Source organism: Phaenicophaeus curvirostris, chromosome 1, assembly GCF_032191515.1.
Source record: "Phaenicophaeus curvirostris isolate KB17595 chromosome 1, BPBGC_Pcur_1.0, whole genome shotgun sequence".
NCBI classification, from domain to species: domain Eukaryota; kingdom Metazoa; phylum Chordata; class Aves; order Cuculiformes; family Cuculidae; genus Phaenicophaeus; species Phaenicophaeus curvirostris.
This window is the reverse complement of record NC_091392.1, coordinates 35,959,373-35,978,749: the sequence shown is the minus strand read 5'-3', so window position 1 is coordinate 35,978,749 and position 19,377 is coordinate 35,959,373. Positions and strand designations below refer to the sequence as shown.

At 41.1% G+C, this 19,377-nt stretch overlaps 1 protein-coding gene across 2 annotated transcripts; it reads left to right on the top strand.

Moving 5' to 3' along the window:
- Nucleotides 1-2,027: 2,027 nt before the first annotated feature.
- HELB (DNA helicase B) lies at nucleotides 2,028-19,029 on the top strand. Of its 2 annotated transcripts, XM_069852720.1 has the most exons (13): nucleotides 2,028-2,219; nucleotides 4,014-4,388; nucleotides 6,467-6,693; nucleotides 7,703-8,557; nucleotides 8,975-9,146; nucleotides 9,909-10,050; nucleotides 10,713-10,843; nucleotides 11,883-11,967; nucleotides 14,078-14,137; nucleotides 14,735-14,939; nucleotides 15,767-15,901; nucleotides 16,140-16,589; nucleotides 17,505-19,029. In XM_069852720.1, exons 1-13 carry the CDS (start codon nucleotides 2,057-2,059, stop codon nucleotides 17,589-17,591), a joined length of 3,087 nt encoding a protein of 1,028 aa, XP_069708821.1. In that variant the 5' UTR covers nucleotides 2,028-2,056; the 3' UTR covers nucleotides 17,592-19,029. The 2 variants fall into 2 exon arrangements, with proteins under 2 accessions (XP_069708821.1, XP_069708831.1); XM_069852730.1 differs by lacking the exons at nucleotides 2,028-2,219; nucleotides 4,014-4,388 and adding an exon at nucleotides 4,913-6,216.
- The last annotated feature ends 348 nt before the right edge of the window (nucleotides 19,030-19,377 follow it).

Sequence of the window (19,377 nt, the reverse complement as noted above, 5' to 3'; positions counted from 1 at the left end):
TCACTTACACAAACGCACAGTTAAATGTGAAAAGATGTTTCATAAGAAAAAGGTATCTTAAAACACTGCTTCAAATGTACCACTGCATAACACCATTAAGCACTCCAGTAAGCTAATGCTTTGCATTTTTAAAATTAACCTGAATGCCTCTGTCCCATTTCTTGTCTCCCTTTTATAGGGCATGTGTTTTCAGCCTGCCGTGTAAAGGAGTTACTTCATTACCTGTGAATTACACTGAAGAAATAATATCATTATTTGAAGTTAACTTACAAAAGAACTGCAAACAACTATTTCAAGATGCTATGTTTGCATGGGACTTGCAGGTGGTTTTAAAAATCATAAAAGTTGCATGTTGCTGTCTTTCTATGGATATTACTTGACACAGTAGCATCAGGTATTCCCAGAAATGGCAGAGAACTGGGCCAGGACAGAGGGAGTGTCCACACTCCTTTGTGCAACTGAGCCAAAGGCTCCTCAATTTTGTAAAGAGGAAGGTGGCATAGAGAGGGTCATTCTTTGTAGGGCACTCCTGTGGATGGAGGGCCTCCTGGATCACACATGGGAAAGAGGCAAGAATGTGAAAATGGATTGTGTCTCTTTTAGCTCAAACCAAAAGGAAAAGTTGTCCATTGATCTATTTTATTTTATATTACTTTTTCTAAACATATATACAAACAATCTTTGCTACTGTTTTGAAGGGTATGCCCATGCCGCTGACAACTACTCAGAAGCTGAGCAAACTGTCTGCTACTATGTCTAGACTGGTACATTATATTTAGTGTCATATCAGGCATTTCTATGTTGCACTGGTCTGGAGTGCAAAACCACCCAGTTATTTAATTTCAAATGGAAGAATCCACCAGCCCTTGCACCAGCACCTACTGATTTTGTCTCTCTGCATGCCAGTATTATGAAGTGTCAGCAAGACATCCACAGTTGTCTCCAGTTTAGTTAGTGTGACTGCGTCCAGTTGGACTCGATGATCCGGTGGGTCTCTTCCAACCTGGTGATTCTATGATTCTATGATTCAGTTCTGTTCAATATCTTTATCAATGATCTAGATGAAGGATTGTACACCCAGACTTAGCTGGGTGGAAATGTTGATCTGCTTGAGGGTGGAGAGGCTCTAGAGAGGGATCTGAACAGGTTGGATAGGTGGGCTGAAAGTAATGGGATCAAGTTCAACAAGACCAACTGCCAGGTCCTGCACTTGGGACACAAAATGCCCATGCAGTGCTATAGGCTTGGGGAAGAGTGGCTGGAAAGCTGCCTGGAGGAGAGGGACCTGGGGGTGTTGGTTGACAGCAACTGAATATGAGCCAGCAGTGTGCCCAGGTGGCCAAGAAGGCCAGTGGCATCTTGGCTTGGATCAGAAACGGCGTGACCAGCAGGTCCAGGGAGGTTATCCTCCCTCTGTACTCGGCACTGGTGAGACCGCTCCTCGAATCCTGTGTTCAGTTTTGGGCCCTTCACTACAAGATGGACATTGAGGCTCTGGAGCGAGCCCAGAGAAGAGCAACGAAGCTGGTGAGGGGGCTGGAGAGCAGGTCTTACGAAGAGCAGCTGAGAGAGCTGGGGTTGTTTAGCCTGGAGAAGAGGAGGCTGAGGGGAGACCTCATTGCTCTCTACAACTACCTGAAAAGAGGTTGTAGGGAGGTGGGTGTTGTCTCTGCGACAGTGAGTGACAGGACAAGAGGTAATGGCCTCAAGATGCACCAGAGATTTAGGTTGAATATTAGGAGGAATTTCTTCACCGCAAGGGTTCTCGGGCACTGGAACAGGCTGCCCAGGGAGGTGGTTGGGTCCCCATCCCTGGAGGGGTTTAAAAGACAGGTAGACCACAGAACTGGTTTAGTGGTGACCAGCACGTTCGGACTCCACGATCTCAAAGCTCTCTCCCCACAGCCGAGCCCACTCCAACCTCCCTGTAGCAGCGCGACCCCGCGGTGCCGCCCCAGCATCCAGCAGCCGCCTCACCGCGCCGCACACCCGACGTCTCCTTCCGCGCAGGGCGCGGGGCCGCGGGCGGCGCGGAGGGATCCGTCGGGCGGGCGCGATGGCGGCGGAGCTGTGGGGGGTGCTGCAGCCCCCGCGGCGGGCGGCGGGCTCCGACGAGGACACCGAGGAGGAGCCTGAGGAGGAGCCGCACCTGGCCGAAGCCGCGCTCCTGGAGGCTTCCGAGCCGGAGATGGCGTCCACGCTGCCCCCGCGCCGCGCCGGTGAGGGGCGGTGGGAGCGGGGCGGGCGGGCCCCGGTGCCCCTCCCCTGCCCCCCGTGTCCCTGGTGCTTCCCCTGTGCTTCCCCCGCCCGCCCCTGCTCCCTGTGCCCTCCCTGACCCCGGTGATTCCCTTGCCCCCACTGCCCTTCCACGCCTTCCTCTGCCTCCGATGCTCCATTCGTGCCCTCTCCTGCCCCTGGTGCCCTCCCTCTCCTGCCCCTGGTGCCCTCCCTCTCCTGCCCCTGGTGCCCTCCCTCTCCTGCCCCTGGTGCCCTCCCTCTCCTGCCCCTGGTGCCCTCCCTCTCCTGCCCCTGGTGCCCTCCCTCTCCTGCCCCTGGTGCCCTCCCTCTCCTGCCCCTGGTGCCCTCCCTCTCCTGCTCCTGGTGCCCTCCCTCTCCTGCTCCTGGTGCCCTCCCTTCCCTGCTCCTGGTGCCCTCTCCTGCTCCTGATGCTCCTGATACTCTCTCCCCTACTCCTGATGCTCCTGATGCCCTCTCTCCCCTACTCCTGATGCCCCTCCCTTGCCCTTGGTGCCCCCAGTGCCCTCCCCTGCCCTTGGTACCCTTCCCTGCCCTGCTCCTCGTGCCCTCCCTTGCCCTTGATAGCCCTCTCCTGCCCTTGGTGCCCCCAATGCCCTCCCATGCCCCTGATGGCCTCCCCTGCCCCCATGGGGCTGCGTTACAAAGGGGTGAGCTGCACCCTGCGCCCGTGAAGATAACGGCTCTCCCAGTTTGGCCCTGTCCCCAACAACCTCCTCATCGGGGCCAGTTGTCTGCTCATGCAGAGTGCTTGCAAATTACATCAAATCAAAACTCACTCCTTCCCCGGTTCCTGAATTCATAGCAAGTACAGGGAAAATGGTCTGAAGTAGTTTAAAAGTCTTGCAGAACTGGTAGAAGAGTAGTGGGATTTGTGCTTTTCTTTGGCCGCAGTAAGGAAGCATGAATTTTTTCATCCAAGTTAACTTTACACAAGAAGACACATGGTTTTTTCTTTTATGATACATATGACATTAATAATTCCCTATTTTCTATTTACTACTTAGAAAAGCAGGTGGCATTGGACCAACTTCCACCTAGCAAGACCATTGTATCCATAAAATGTTTTAAAAATGGCTAAATTGAGCTAAGTAACAAGGGAAAAATAAGTAGCCAAATTGTTACGAACCTGAGAGCTGCTGGTACTCTGGTTTGGTGACCAAGAGGTCCTGTGAAATCTAGGTGCTGTGTTTGGTCATCCCCAGTCATGGATCGAGGAATAGTGTATTAATTTTTGTGAGGGAAAGATGATGGAAAGAGGAGGCAAAGCAGGTCATAGGAAATGTTGAAGAGTTTATTATATTAATTGCTTATGATTTTGGTGGTTTTGTTTACAAGAAGTATTTTGTATAAAAATGTATCTAAAGAGCATGTAAGCACTATGTTGCAAGGCTTTATGACAAAAAGGTTTAAAATTGAATTGCAAACAAGTTGGCATAAATGATGTAATATTAAATCATATGCCAATATGTTTAATTGACTTAATACTCATACACAAGTTTAATTTTGTAGCTCTGATACTTAGAGACGCAGTTTTAGTGCTTTTTTTTCTGAGTTTGGTTTTGGTTTCGCTTTTAGATACTGGAAAGGCTGACATTGGGAAGTTGATGAAAAAACATGCTTTACTTTCGTTACTGTAATTTATACAAAAGACGAAAATAAGCTTTGCACAAGCAAAACTTATCTAATCAAACCAAACTTTTACTCTTTGTAACTATCAGTTAACAAAGATTTTATTTTTGTTTTTAATGATTTAGTTGTTATACAAGAAGAGAACTCCAAAAAGGAGTATGAAGTAGTTGGACGTTTCCCATTAGTTGGCCCTTGGTGGAGAGTTAATGTTAAAGCCAGAAAAATGGGGTCGAAGTACTTTGTGCAAGGATATCCATCTTATTTTCTGCGGACTGATATAGAAGAAAACAACCAACAAGTCTTTTCACTCTTTCTGAAGGAATGTGCTGTTCCTGATTATTTTAAAGAAAAGTTTTTTGCTTGGCTTCCTACGGATTCTATGCTGAGTTTTGGAAATCTTGAAGAAAAACTAAAACAGTTCCAAGTTTCGCACTTACAGACAGGGAAGGAAAAAAGAGACACCAAAGATTATGACATCTTCTACTATGTTTCAAAATCAGGTAGGTATATTCTGTGCTATTTTGATTATTTTGAAAGCTAATGAGTTCTCTGTTGCGTATTGTGTTCAAGCTAACACGTCTTTGTGTGAAGTTTATATTCAAATGTATTTTGGATATATAAAGGTTATTTTTTTTAAATTTGAGGAAAGTGGGACAGCTGAACACTTGAAGGTAGGCATACGGTTAGAAACACATGAGGACTTGCCCAAGTTCTTGGACTTACTAAGTAGAATTGTCTGTGCTAGGGATGCAAATACACTGGTGCTGGCTTCCTATAGTTTATTCAGCTATAACAAGTCTTATTAAAAAATGTGTTTAGCACTGCTTAAACATGGTGGTATAGCTTTTTAGGACAAATACACGTTCAGAAACAGTATAGCTGCCTCTTTGTAATGCAAAGGAACAGCTAATGAGCTCAGTGTAGTCCAAATTGGCTGCACTAAATACGCTATCTTAGTGGTTTTGAATCCTGTCCATCAGGAGGTAGGTATGGCTGAAATACAGAAAGTCAGGGTGTTGGGTGGAGATGTGCCTTCAGCACTAGCTCTGTAGTTTTGCCCCAGTGATCTGTTTCCATCATACCGTGTTCCTGATGTGGACACAGGCAGTCCTGGGCTGGTGCTTTACGGAGCCACTTAGGTGTCAGTGCCGTGGGACTCGGTACTCTGAATTGGAGGAGTTCTTTTAAATTCAGCCACAGCTATGCATGAATCTGTCCAAACAGGCTGGGTCTATCTACTGTTAGGTGCAAGCAAATGAAGTCCACCAGTACCTGGTTTACTGGGCAGTGTCAGGTCAAAAGATGGGGGTAACTGTTTCAGAGGTCAAATCCTGTCTAGCACCAGAGTTCAGAGCTTCTACTAGACTTAAGCTGACTTGACTCCAAATCACCTGTGTAAGGAGAAGAAAATTTTCGCAGTTCTATGAACTTTCAGGCTTTTTGTTCTGTTTTTATAATGGTAGAAAAGTTCTTAACCCTTGTTTATAGACTCTGAATTTTTTATGACCACATAAGGATGGGAATCAAAGTGGTATAAACTCAGATGTGGTGTGCTGCATGAGTTTTAAGGGGATCACTTTTGATTTAGGCTTATCCTGCATGTTCGTGAAGATTGCACAGTGTGCCTAGGTATCATGTTCACTGTTCTTTGTAGCTGGCAGATTTTTCCTAGTGTCTCACTTAAATTACTTTACTACAAATTAAACTTTCTTCTATAACTGGGCAGCAGAAACAACTCACTCCCCTGGCTGTCTTGTTGCTACTATTACTCTTGTCCTTTTTTTTTTCTGTTTGTCGGTAATTGTTATGGGCTTGAGCGGTTTGTTCAAGCCTTCATGATAATTTTGTGTGGAAATAGTGTGTTGATTCTCCGAATGTAAATGAAGCACTTGCTGTAATGGGCAAAGGTTTTATCTTTGGCTTTTTGTAGGTGAGACAGTGATCTGGAAAAGTACTTAACTGAGAAAAATTGGTGTCTTAAATTTGGAATTATGATGTTTCCTTAACACTTAATTTAGAGTTGCAGGGTTTTTTTCTTGCCAAGATATAAAGCTTCTAAAAGTCTCCCTTTCTTCTGCAATTTGTGGGTTTTTTTAGAGCAAGGTATAGAGCAAATTAGTTTCATTGTCCCCTTTTTGCAGATCCCAAGACTGATATAAACAGGGAAAATGACAGCTTAATTCTGGGGTCATTGAGAAATCCAGTGGAGAGCACTTAGAGTGTTTTCCTAAGGCCCTCTACTAATCTGATACAGCAAATTTAGAAGCCTCTCTTCTTATTTTGCAGTTTAAATGTTCTTCTGTACATCTGTATGAAAATTATTTTCAAGTAAGAGGCAGGTGTTCTGAGATCTTAGCTGACTTTCTACAAAATGATGTTGAGCATGCAATTTAAACCAAGTGTATAATAAATATTTTCCAAATAAATACATTTAATTGCAGTTTTTATGTCATCATTTACCTTATTTTTTCCCAAGGCAGTTAAGGGAAAACAGTCTTTAAGCCAGAGTCAGTTTAAATTGCCTTTACAGATATCTTTGTATATTGCATCAATCTTTTTTGGTTTATGATACATACAGTTGCAGGAAAGGCAGTATTGATAGCTCTGACTTTTCCAATGATACTGGAGTTCTTGCCGATTCTTCTGCCACGCCATTTTTGCTGTCTATTGGATATGGTGCATTGGCAAAGAAAGTCTGAAGAAAAGAATGATAACGATGGTGAGGAAGTATATTTTCAAGACAAGATGCTAACAAAATTGGATGACATATTAAAGAATGAACCATGGAAACTTGGATTCAGCAGGGTAAGTGTTAAACAGGGAAAAGAATCTGATGTTCATGACATTTGAGCTTCATTAGAGTACAGTGCCATTTCAGTTACATTCAGTTTATTAACGGGGAATTTATAGGAGGTAAACTTAGTTCATTGGGAAGTGGATCATGGACGGGACACAGTTTTAGCAAAGCTGGTGTATTTTTCCTGCTGGTCTAAATTAAATTCATCTTGGAAGATTTAAAAAGTGGTTTTGTTACAACCATTTGTTTAGCCTTTTTTTCAAGGAACAGAAAATTAAATACTTGAGGTAACTGGACCAAAAGTAAGAAAATTTATTGAAACCCCTTGGTTGTCCTGTTCAGTTTTATACCAGCATACAAGCTTTACTGTTCTTAATACATAGAACGGTATCTGTGTTTGCATAGTGAGGTCAAGAGGTCATCTGGTCTAGTGGTTCTCCTCTTTTTATAATGGCATTTGTGGTGGCTGCTTACCTTCTTGTTTTCCTCTGCTACACTTGCTGTGCAACTTTCCTGCTGCACCTCACCCTAGCACTCCTGTAGCTCAGATGGGAGCTATAGCTTTATAGAACCTTCTGCTGTAGGCCCATCAGTGCTGCTACTGGTGGATGTTCTGACTTGTGTTTAAGATCTCTGGTTTCAGAGATTCAGCAGTCTAGCTGATGTATTTCAGTGTTTCACATCCTTTCCTCTAAAAAAAGCTTTTCCTGATGTCACAGTTCTTTAAATTGCACAAGTTCTCCCTAATACTCAATTTCTGTGCCAGGTTTTTGATTTTTAAAGTTTGTTTTATACAGAAGGGTGACTGAGAAGAATTATCGTTCCATCTTACTTTTAAATATCTTGCTTTCATGTAGCTTGAAAATCATAACTTCGTACATTATGAAAAATGCATAAATTTTTGTAGAATTCCACCCTCTGAATTGCGATTTGTATTTACTAGGAGGAATGTTATTCAGCAAGAGGCTTAAATCTTCTGAAATATAAATGTTTGCTTTTATTCTTTTCGGGGAGAAGATGACCTACAGGGAACTGAACCTTTCTTATTGTGAGGCAACGTGGGCCGCATTTTGTCAATGTGAACATCTCCTCTATAAGATTCCTGACTTGCAGAAGAATGCATTAATTCTGTATGATCAGCTCAAGAAACGGTGTAGAGAAATGGGACACACTTATGAAGATCAAGATGAATTAGCACGTTTTGTATCTAAAGATATGTCCATTGAACAGGCTTGGCAATCTCTTGAATTTTTGAAAGATCAACATGTAGTGATTAAAGAGAAAAAATTAGTGTTTTTGCCGTATCTCTACAAATCTGAAAAAGACATTGCAAAGTATGTAGGCAACCTTCTAACAAACCACTCATGGCATCTGGATGTCGATGTAAGAAAGATACTTAGCTGTGAGACATCAAGAGAAATGGTAGATAACAAAGTGAATGATACCCAGGCTCATGAAGTGGAACATCTGGACAATCACAACTGTGAAAATCAATTTCCTGAAAAGGAAGTGGAGTCTGCTTCTGGTACCCAAAGTAAAGCAGAGGTAGACTTAGATCAGTTGATTGCTATGGAAAAGATTTGTTCTAATCCTGTCACAATCATAAGTGGAAAAGGAGGCTGTGGGAAGAGTACAATAGTTAGCTGCCTTTTTCGTCACTTAAAGCAGATGGAAAAAGAAGTGGAAGCTGCTTCTAAGGACTTCGAAGAAGACCTGGATGCGTCTGAGGAGTGGAATACCTTTGATGATCATTTGGAGTCAGAGAATATATACACACAAAAAATTTTGAATGTACTATTTACTGCACCGACAGGGAGGGCTGCAGGCCTTTTGAGTGAAAAAACTAAGCTTCCTGCATATACACTACATCAGGTAAGAAATTGTTATGTTTTTCTTGTATTTGTGTTCTCAAAGACGTTTCAGACGTACTGTGGCCTTATTCTGTCTTTGGGGATTTATTAATGTCAGCAAGTTGTAGCAGCGGGTGTTCTATTACTGAACAACCTAATGGCTGACCTTATATCCTTTAGGGTCCCTGCACTAAAAACAGGATGCATTTCTGGGCCTGTATGTAAGAAAGAGTTGATAATCTCAACTAGAATGTATTCGCCAAGGAGGAAAATAAGACTGAATTGTTGAGTCTTCTGAGTCTTTACAGGTTTGAGTTCAGAATTTCAGATAATAGCTCTAAATACAACATTAGAAGATACCACACTCTGGCTATCTTTATTAGACAGTTGTTTACAACTGATTAGTGTCAGAGCTTGATATATTTATTTTTGTTTCTAGGTCATCTATAGTTTTAGATCGTGGAGGCAGAGTGAGCGAGCACAGCCATGGAAGTTTTCTACTGTGACGATTCTGATTGTGGATGAAGGAAGTTTAGTGTCTGTTCACATTCTTAGTTTAGTTTTAAAACTATTGTGTGAGCATGCTGAGCTTGCCAAACTTATTATTTTAGGTAAGTGAAACAGTAAAGGTCACACTATACAATACATAGTATACAGTGTAAGTATCAGAGCTGCCACTGATCTCTGAGTCTCTTGAAAACCCCAGAATGTTACATTGTTCTGTAGCTGGATATTCCTGTTAAAGTCAGATGAGAGACAGTTTCCCATCTCAGCTGTCTCTTTGAAAGTATCAGTATCTGTGTTCTCTGTTTATCTGTGTTTTGTCTGATTCTAAAAGTATTGTGACTTCCATGTGGTAGCTTTTTACACCTTGCAACTGAAAAACTTATTCTGATTTCCTTAAATTTAAAGAAGCTAGTGCTAGCATATTAAACATGTTAGAGGCGAGGTTTCCTGTCATTCTTAATGCTATGATCATCTTGTTTTAATTCAGAGGGGAAAACGAAGAAGTGTAAAATAAAAATTTTCTGCTTTCTCTGAGGTTTGCTTTTTGGCATGCCATTTATATGGCATTTGTTTTTAAATATGTAGCTTTCAAAATGTGCTTGAATAAAATGTGATCTCTGTCAGTGTTCATCGTGCAGAGTGATTTGCACCTGCTAGTAAAGCTTTACTGAGTGAGGAATGTGAAAAATTTAAACTACACTACAACCTGATTCCCCAAACAGTTTCTTGGAGTCTTTAAATTTTTTTGTCTTGAGGAAGCTTTTCACTATGTAGAGGGTTGAGAATTTATTAATTCTAGTGGGTTTTTTTTAAGACTGTTTAACAGATGATTGCCTCTCACAAATACTGATTTGCATTCTGTTTAGGTGATACTAGACAGCTACCAAGCATAGACCCAGGAAACATGTTAGCTGATATCTTTGAGGGTCTAAAATCAAGAGGCTTTTCTGTGGAACTGCGAACTAATCACCGAGCTGAATCGCAACTAATTGTAGATAATGCATCAAGGTAGGATTTCCTTATGTATGCAAGAAGCATTCCTGTAGTAGGCCTGGTCCTTAACCTGCAAAAAGGTAGTACAGCCAGATTTTGACTCTATAGTACTGCTTCTGTTACAGTTTCATATTCAAAATCAGTCACACTGGTTTTAAAAACAACCACTCCAAACAGCAACAAGGCCCCACAGTAGTACCTGTATTTTCTAGGAGTACTCTTGAATTTTATGGGAGGTATTTCACTATTAAATACTCTCTGTTGTTTTCAAGTACTTGCATGTGCACAAATCACTTTATGCTTTCTGAAATTACTTTAAATGGCTTTTCTAAAAAGGAAGTTTTAAAGACGTTGCTGGTAAGTATGACTGAATTACATTTCAAGTGTAGATGTCAAGGGCCGTTAAATCATACTTTTTTTTTTTTTCTATATTAGTACCTAGAATCTCTAAATGATTCCAGGATTTGCATTCTAGCAGTGTCTGAAAATAATCCTGTTTACTGTCGGTGCATGATTTCTTTTTTTAAACTTCAAATAACAAATTTTGGGTCTGAGTGCCCAAGGACTTTCGATGTTGATTGGTATTTGAGAGTATTCTGAACATTTGTAAGATACCCAGAACTACCGAGTGTTTTACAAATACTCACCTTTTTTTTCTCTCCACTGCTCTGGTAAAGAATCTCTCACCGGAAGCTTCCTGAATTTGATGAGGTGCTGAAAGTTCCTGGTTGGAACGAGGAAATGAGAATGCCAAGCCCGGAGAAGAAATTCATTCTTATTGCTTTGCCTGCTGGCGGGGGTTGTGCTGGTATGTGTGAACAGTCAGTTCGTGATCTTGACTTTCCCTTTGGTAAAGCATATAGACTGTTTGGCTGGAACAAGCATTTTGGGAAGATTTTAGTCTGGTTTTGTTTGTGGAATAAATTTAAATACAAGGTTTGTAGTTTACCTTTTGCCCTCTGTAACAGCATGCAGCAAGACCCCTAAGAGGAAAGGATGTGTTGTGGAGCTCCAACTCATCAGTTAGGTTTTGAAATGGGGGTGATACAGCTTCCAGCAGTGTAATCAAATGTGATCATCTTTTTATGTTGTAGCTGGAGCTGTCAAACCTTAAAAGATTAAATTTTTCAGAAGTGAATCATTGACTAAACAGCAACTGTAGCAGGATGGTTTGTTGAGTCAGGACTGTGCCCCCAACAGTACAATCAAGTTAGAAAAACAAAAGCCTTGGGGACACTAGGGTTTCTTTCAAAATGTTTTGGGGTCAGTGTTAGGGACGTTGTTTTTGATTTTTTTTTTGACCTTTACTGGATAAGTAGATTGAGTGGCCTCTACTTTACATGCATCAAAAAGCTTCAAGGGCAATGTGATAAAAAAAGTAGTGTGAATATTATCACCTTATCTTACTATAGTAACTCACTCAGCAAACAGAATACTAAAAATGGGTTTCTTTTGTGAAATCTAAATGTGTAAGTCTGTGGCTTAAAAATGATCTCTTTAATGTGCTGTATCAAAACCTTATTTTGCATGAATTACGCTCTATGCAGCCATTTAACACACAGAAATAAGAATTTCTCTCCTTCCATATCACTCTTGTCTCTCAGATTTTAGTAGTGGGATAACTGCAAGATCCTTTTTGCAGGGAGCATATATATGGGTGTTTTGTGGTGTGGGTTTTTTTTTGCCGGGTGGGGACAGTGTGGTTTTGTGTGGGGTTGTTTGTTTAAACAAGCTGAAATGTGTTTGAAGCAAGAAATAAGCAAAGGCAATTTCAGATGGAATTATGATTTTCTTTCTTAAATTGTTTGTGTATATTTATGCCTTACTTTTTATGTCTTCTAAACCAGATTTGCAAACTGCCATAAAGACTTTGCTTAAAAAAGGACCAGGATTGCAGGATGCCAAACAGTCGCAGTTCATTGCTTTCAGAAGGTAACAGAGCATGTAAGCAGATATTAAAAAAACCTATGCTAGCAGCCACAATCTTAAAATAACTGAACGTGTTGAGTTGGAGAGTTATGGCAATATAAAACTACTACAGAAAACCACAGGCCAGGTGTCTCTTCCTGTACCTTCTGGTCGCCCCCAGTTTCTCCACAAGAGCTGCTTCATTTTTTTATGAGCTTAATGTTATTTTGCACTATGATTTGTACCTTTGCGTTTGTGTTCATCTGTCACAGGTGGACACTGACCAGATGACAGAAGATAGACTTGCATTCTGATCATGTGATGAGGGCCAGATTTAGTCATATAATCTGATGGGCGTTAGTGCTCCTGCTAGGCAGTGGCAAATGCCTGCAGTCTGGATATCTAAGCACAATACTTTTCATTTAAGAAGGGGTGGAGTGTAGGGCTCTAACACACTTTGAAGAGAGTTTGGACAGGTTAGTAATCACTGGCAATGTGAACCATCACAGGAGCATGAATAGTATGGATGGCCTCATGGAAGTGCTGAAGGGATAAATGTAATGGCCAGTAGTACCAATAGTCCATAAACTTACACTTTTGCACAGAAGAGAGTTTTTTAGTTTTGAGAAAGTGTTCTTTACAAATAAAAGTGGAAGCCTTTTTTCTTAAGTACTCTGAAATTAGTTTTATTTCTCCAATCTGCATTCAAGTACAATACTGTTCTTAATGATTTCCATTTAGGAGTCTTCTTTATTATATGTATAGGTTAGAATCATAGAATAACCAGGTTGGAAGAGACCCACCGGATCATCGAGTCCAACCATTCCTATCAAACACTAAACCATGCCCCTTAGCACCTCGTCCACCCGTGCCTTAAACACCTCCAGGGAAGGTGACTCAACCACCTCCCTGGGCACCCTGTTCCAGTGCCCAGTGACCCTTTCTGTGAAGAATTTTTTCCTAATGTCCAGCCTGAACCTCCCCTGGTGGAGCTTGAGGCCATTCCCTCTTGTCCTGTCCCCTGTCACTTGGGAGAAGAGGCCAGCACCCTCCTCTCTACAACGTCCTTTCAGGTAGTTGTAGAGAGCAATGAGGTCTCCCCTCAGCCTCCTCTTCTCCAGGCTAAACAACCCCAGCTCTCTCAGCCGCTCCTCGTAAGACCTGCTCTCCAGCCCCCTCACCAGCTTTGTCGCTCTTCTCTGGACTCGCTCCAGAGCCTCAACATCCTTCTTGTGGTGAGGGGCCCAGAACTGAACACAGGATTTGAGGAGCGGTCTCACCAGTGCCGAGTACAGAGGGAGAATAACCTCCCTGGACCTGCTGGTCACACCGTTTCTGATCCAGGCCAAGATGCCATTGGCCTTCTTGGCCACCTGGGCACACTGCTGGCTCATGTTCAGTCGGCTGTCAACCAACACCCCCAGGTCCCTCTCCTCCAGGCAGCTTTCTATACTGACTTCTCCTAGTCTGTAGCACTGCACAGGGTTGTTGTGCCCCAAGTGCAAGATCCGGCATTTGGCCTTGTTAAACCTCAGGCCATTGGTCTCAGCCCAGCGGTCCAGCCTGTTCAGATCCCTTTGCAGAGCCTCCCTACCCTCCAGCAGATCGACAGTTCCACCCAGCTTAGTGTCGTCTGCAAACTTGCTAAGGGTGCACTCGATGCCTTCATCCAGGTCATTGATGAAGACATTGAACAGGGCTGGACCCAGCACTGAGCCCTGGGGAACCCCACTTGTCACTGGCCTCCAGCTGGATTCTTAATCTGCATTTCAAAGTTAAAATTCCAGGCCTTTAAAAAGCAAATAAATCTTCTGACTATTTTTAATACATCCATAGCCAGAAAATAATGTGTCCAGTTTTTAATTTTTCTTATATCTTTAAACTGGATCAAGCTAGTCTATGTTGACATGGTAAACGTCCTTTCCTTACTTTCTGTGTTAGTTAGACAAAACTGTTCCTTGACTGCTCTATCTTCTAAACTCTGAATCAGCGATTGGTGGTTGTTGGTGGAAGAGCATCATAGCTAAACTGGACTTTTCCCGTTATTTATAAATTAATGCTAATGTGACATTGCATGTAATTGTATGTTTTGTACATCATCATTTTGTTCATGTTTTTGTTTTGTATGATTTAGGCAAGATTGCGATCTAATAAATGAGATTTGCTGCCAACACTATTCAAATCATGCAGTCAGGTAAGCCAGTGTTTTGCTATTTTTCCTGTGAACAATCTCACTCTGTTTTTGAAAGTGTTAAAGCCAGGGCAACAACCTAAAGTAAGAATGTACAACTTAAAATGTTTCATCTAGATCTAATTATTTATGTTAAAAATCATTTATATAATAATAATCTTTCTTTGGTGGGTTCTTTAATCTCAGCTGGACTGTGAACAGAGATAGTTTATAACATAAACTAAGTGTTTGCCTTTCATTTAAATGCTATTATGTGAATTCCAAAACTTTGAGTTACTGCTGAATATTTAAAATTGACATAAAAGCAACTTGGAAAAAAACCTCAAGGTTAATTAACTTTTACCACTGTATGATTTCTAAATAGATTCTGAAGTATTTTTGGAAGCAGGATTTTGGTGCTACTCCATGTTACTGGTTTTTACTAAGAGGTTTTACAAAAGTTTAAGAAACATCTTTTAAATGCAAGTTGTCTTAACTGTTTTGAATGTTACTATTTTTTTTAATCTGGCCCCAAGTATAGAGAAGGGAAAGAGAAGAAATGCTGAGATGGTAAATGCATACTTTGTAAATACATTTCTCCCTTTTCTTTCTCTGACCTAGAGACCATAAAAAACGACTTTTATTTCAAATTGGTGACAAGATTGCCTGCATGCGGAATACGTATCTCAAGGATCTCTTGCCTGACTGTGGTTTCAGAGAGGATCCTAGTTGCCATGAATGTAAAAGTGGAGAAACTCCCCTCACTACAAAGCCTGCTGAGGAGGGCAAGCGACTGTGCAATGGAGATATATTTTTCATAACAGGGGTAAGTCCTTGCTGCAAAAACTTGCACAAAACCCCCTGAGTGGTAACTGATCTGGTCCTTGTTGAATTCACAGTTTAAAATTTTAGTCCATAACATAGTACAATACATAGTTCTTCTGCTAAACTGTCATGTGAAAGGCAGGAAAGAGGCAGACTTGCAGTAATATATAAAGAAAAAAATCTCTAGGGTATTTCTTTTAAAACGCGTTTCAGTTGGTTTCCTTGTGTCCAGTGTAAATAAATTCTGTAAATACTCAAATGTATTGTAACTGAATGTTTTGGATGTAGGTAGAAACATCATCTTAAGTAAGGAATAAAGCTATTGTTACTGCTTGACTTCTCCTCTGGCAGAAAGCTAACTAAAAAACACAGCAACGGAAAACTCTGTGTTTTTCTACTGGGTTCAGTCAGTTGAATTGACTTGGCAGAGGGTCCAAGGAAAGTAACAATAGTTGTGCAGTTGAAAGGAGGACCCTACAGAGTTGGTGGGAGAGAATAGGCTCTTCTCTCTCTGTGACAACAAATTGTTAAATGGCCTCACTGATGTTATTTCACTGTACCCTAGGATAATTTTAAGTTTTCTAGGGTTAAAACTTCCTTTCTCAGTATTTTTCTTACTAAACAGAAGGATTTAGGGCAGGCCTTGTACAGTAAAACTTTTCCCAGTGAAAGATGGCAATCCTTTTGGTTTAGTGTCTTCTGAATCTATTTCACTCGGCTGACATTGTAATTTCAGGGAAAACTAGCATATGGGCACATGCAGGTGTATAGATATTGATCAAGTTGCTGATACAAACTTAGTGCTGTGTTCTTGTGCTGTTTCTTTAGGATGTAGATATTGATAAACAGCGCTTATTGACCATCAGCAGCACGTATGGCTCCACTTTCACTGTGAGGTATAAGGCGCTGAGGAAGCTCTGTCACATAAAACATGCATGGGCCAGAACTATTCACACATTTCAGGTAAAAAAAGCTATAAGCTGATGAAACTTTGTCATGGCTTTATCTCGCTAACACACTGTATTTTCATGTGAAAGAGTAAAAACTACCCTGAAACTAAAATTTCTTGAATGCAAAGTGTCTCTGGTTGTCTCTAACTTCCTTGATTTTTTTTTAAGCTGTCTTTTTTTTTTTTGCAAAAATAAAGAAACCTACTTACTGAAGTTCTTGATTTGATAAGGCCTTCTTGAACATATTTCAGGGCTCTGAGGAAAAAACTGTTGTCTATGTGGTTGGCAATCCTGGCCGTCAGCACTGGCAGCACGTGTACACAGCTGTGACCAGAGGACGCTGCCGTGTCTATGTTATAGCTGAAGAGATGCACCTCAGGAGAGCCGTCACTAACAGGAACGTGCCCAGGAAAACTCGCTTACAGAGATTTTTGAGAGAGGCAATTGCAGAAACAAGCAACTGTCCCAAGCAAGCTTCCTCTCCCCTGACAAAGAGCTGTCAAAGTCAAGAGCTTGCAACTCAGTCTGTGTCTGTAACTCAAGGTGCTCCTGACCCATCTGAACCTCTGACTGACTTGGTTGAACAGGAGCAGCCAGCAGGTCTCAATGCAGAAGAGCAGATGGGCAATTTGCAGCTAAGTCCATGTAAAAGAAAGCAAGGTCTTGCAGAGAATTCTGAGGATGGTATAAAGACACCCTCTGTAAGTATCTCGTTACTGAGAAAGTTCAGAGTAAACTTGCTTTCTCTTTCACCACCACAAGCCACCAGGATACTGTTATGATTGTTTTATTATTTATGTAATAATTTTCAAGATGACCAGCGAAGCAGTCAAGCTTGGCAGATGTTTTCCTAGACTGATATAGGACTAGTAGGGAAATTTAAATTATAATGTCAGTAGTAGTACATTTATACATCTTGTTACTCATTGGAGTGATCCATTGGCTAGCTTAGCCTGTATTAGCTTATTCTTTGTGCACAGAAGGCAATTTTTAAGTGCCACCCGCCACGAAGATGATCAGAGGGCTGGAGCACCTCTGCTATAAGGACAGGCTGAGAGGCTTGGGGTTGTTCAGCCTGGAGAAGAGAAGGCTACAGGGAGACCTTCCAGTACCTGAAGGGGGTGTATAAAAAAGCTGGGGAGGGAGTTTTTACAAGGGCCTGTAGTGATAGGATGAGGGGGAACGGCTGTAAACAGCTGCCCCTGGAGAGGGGCAGATTTAGACGAGATATTGGGAAGAACTTCTTTCCCATGAGAGCGGTGAGGCCCTGGCGCAGGTTGCCCAGGGAAGCTGTGGCTGCCCCATCCCTGGAGGTGTTCAAGGCCAGGCTGGATGGGGCCTTGGGCAGCCTGGGCTGGTGGGCGGTGTCCCTGCCCATAGCAGAGGGGTTGGAACTGGATGGGCTTTATGGTCCCTTCCAACCCAGACTATTCTATGATTTTATGAATTCTGTCACTGAAGTAGATAGATACTTCTTTTCTGTTAAACATGTTTGACTACATTTTTTTTCTCATCTATTTTCTGAGCTCAGTTGTGGGGAAAGCTGCTTCTGATGATGTTTCTGTATTTTGGTTCTGGTTCAAACTCTAGTAACATTTTTCATTTTGTTTTGACAGACAACAGTACAAGATTCTCCACTTGGATGTTCCAGACTTAAGAATCTAACTTTGGGACAAACTCCTAGGAAGCTTTTCAAAAGCTAACAAACAACTAACTGTCCACATTATGAAGATACCTGTTCATTCAGGCTTTCTGCAATGGAGAAGCTGGGTCTGCAGATTAATTTCAAAGGCTCTCCTCTAGCAGCATGTTCTGTGAAGAACATAAGTGAACCACTTATATTTTAGTGGGAGATTCCATGTGTGTTAAGTCATCGAAAATAACATCCTACTCTGGTTTTGGTGAACTTGCAGGTTCTAGAGGATCCAGAAGTTCCTTACAAAACACATGGGGACTTCTTGGTTTAAAGACCAGCCATCCATACCAAGACTGATCCATCTCCTAACACAACAGCATTGATGAGAAGCTGTTACTGATGCACCAAAATTGCAGTTTGCTCTTCAGTCAAAAACTAGTTTACAAAGGGGACTTTTTCTACAGTGGTAGAATTAGAGACACAAAGCTTAATCTTGTCATAAATAGAACAAGAAAGCTGCAATTGGGCAGTGACACTGGAAATTCTTCCCACTATGTACTTGAAAGAGATGTAAAACTGGCCATTGCTGCACTACCTAATGGTTATGTGCCAATAATGTTCTCAGTAAGAAAAGCCAAATTCCAAGTCAGTGTTCAAATAACATTCCAGTTTCACCTTTTTTTTGTGACTTACTGCATTGTAATTTTAGAGATTAATAGGCTGAATGTTTGTTCAAACTTCAGACAAATTGTATTAAAATTTTGACAGCTTGCTTGCTTTTAACAATTTTTTTTTCTTTTTACACACATCCAGAAAAAATACCGCAGCTAGAAGCATGGTATTGTTTGCTCAAACTGTCAAAAAAAATTATAAAAATCGGGTAGTATTTTTCTACTTTAATGTCTTTAAATCACTGTTTATTTCAAGTTATACATTTTTTCCATACAAATATTTGCAACAGTTTGAATTTCAAAAAACATAACATAGACGATAAATATCATGCTATTAAAGTATTAAATTTGTACAAAAATACTTTACAGTTTAATACTTATTTGTTACAAATAAAAATACATATTTAAGTGACTCATGAACTTTTTTTTACATGATTCAGCATTGAATGTCATTCTGACCTTTTCTGGCAGTGCTGAAATAGAAATTGGAGATACTCGTGGGTGCAGGGTAGGTGAACTTATTCATGTATTCGAAACAGCAACAGGGATACAGTTAAACAGTTTAAATTGACCAGAAACAACTCTGTAAGGTGATTGCTTAGATATGGAGACTCTACAAATGTACAAATCCAGTATCTTTATATTCACCAATAACAATAATTATTATACCAATAACAACTTGAATACCGGAATAAACCAAAGCAGCTGCTGGTGAACATATAAAGCAACTGGCAGTTTTTTATTGCTTGGGGGGAGAGAGGAGAATTTGTGTGATGTGTTTGTAAAATATATTTACAATTTTAAATTCCAAAAATGTGTTGCAAGGGGTAATGTTTATTACCAAGAAGGCTGAAAACAAAGCATATTAAATGGGACTTCTGTCCCTTCAAGAAATTGTTTGACTTAAAAAGCTCATGTGTGACAGTACAAGTTTACATGTTTATGGATCATTAAAGAGCAATATTCCACTGACATTGTTTAAAAAAAAAAAAGCCATTTTCTTTTAAAACCTTTCTAATTTGTCTAAACTCAGTTTTATTCTTTCGGTAATCCTCCTTCAGAGGTTTTAGCCCACTAAACAAGTCTCTGCTTAAAAATCCCCTCCGGTTGCAAGACATACCATTGAATATTTCATTGCATAGGGAATAACCCATGTTCTAACAAAATTTACCAAAGTGGGGG

What these genes read in the sequence shown, in the direction of transcription:
- HELB (XM_069852720.1), top strand. Translation starts at nt 2,057, where the DNA reads ATGGCGGCGGAGCTGTGGGGGGTGCTGCAGCCCCCGCGGCGGGCGGCG. An exon ending in CTGCATATACACTACATCAG is followed by an intron (nt 8,558 to 8,974) that starts GTAAGAAATTGT and finishes TTTTGTTTCTAG; the next exon opens with GTCATCTATAGTTTTAGATC. An exon ending in TGCTGGCGGGGGTTGTGCTG is followed by an intron (nt 10,844 to 11,882) that starts GTATGTGTGAAC and finishes CTTCTAAACCAG; the next exon opens with ATTTGCAAACTGCCATAAAG.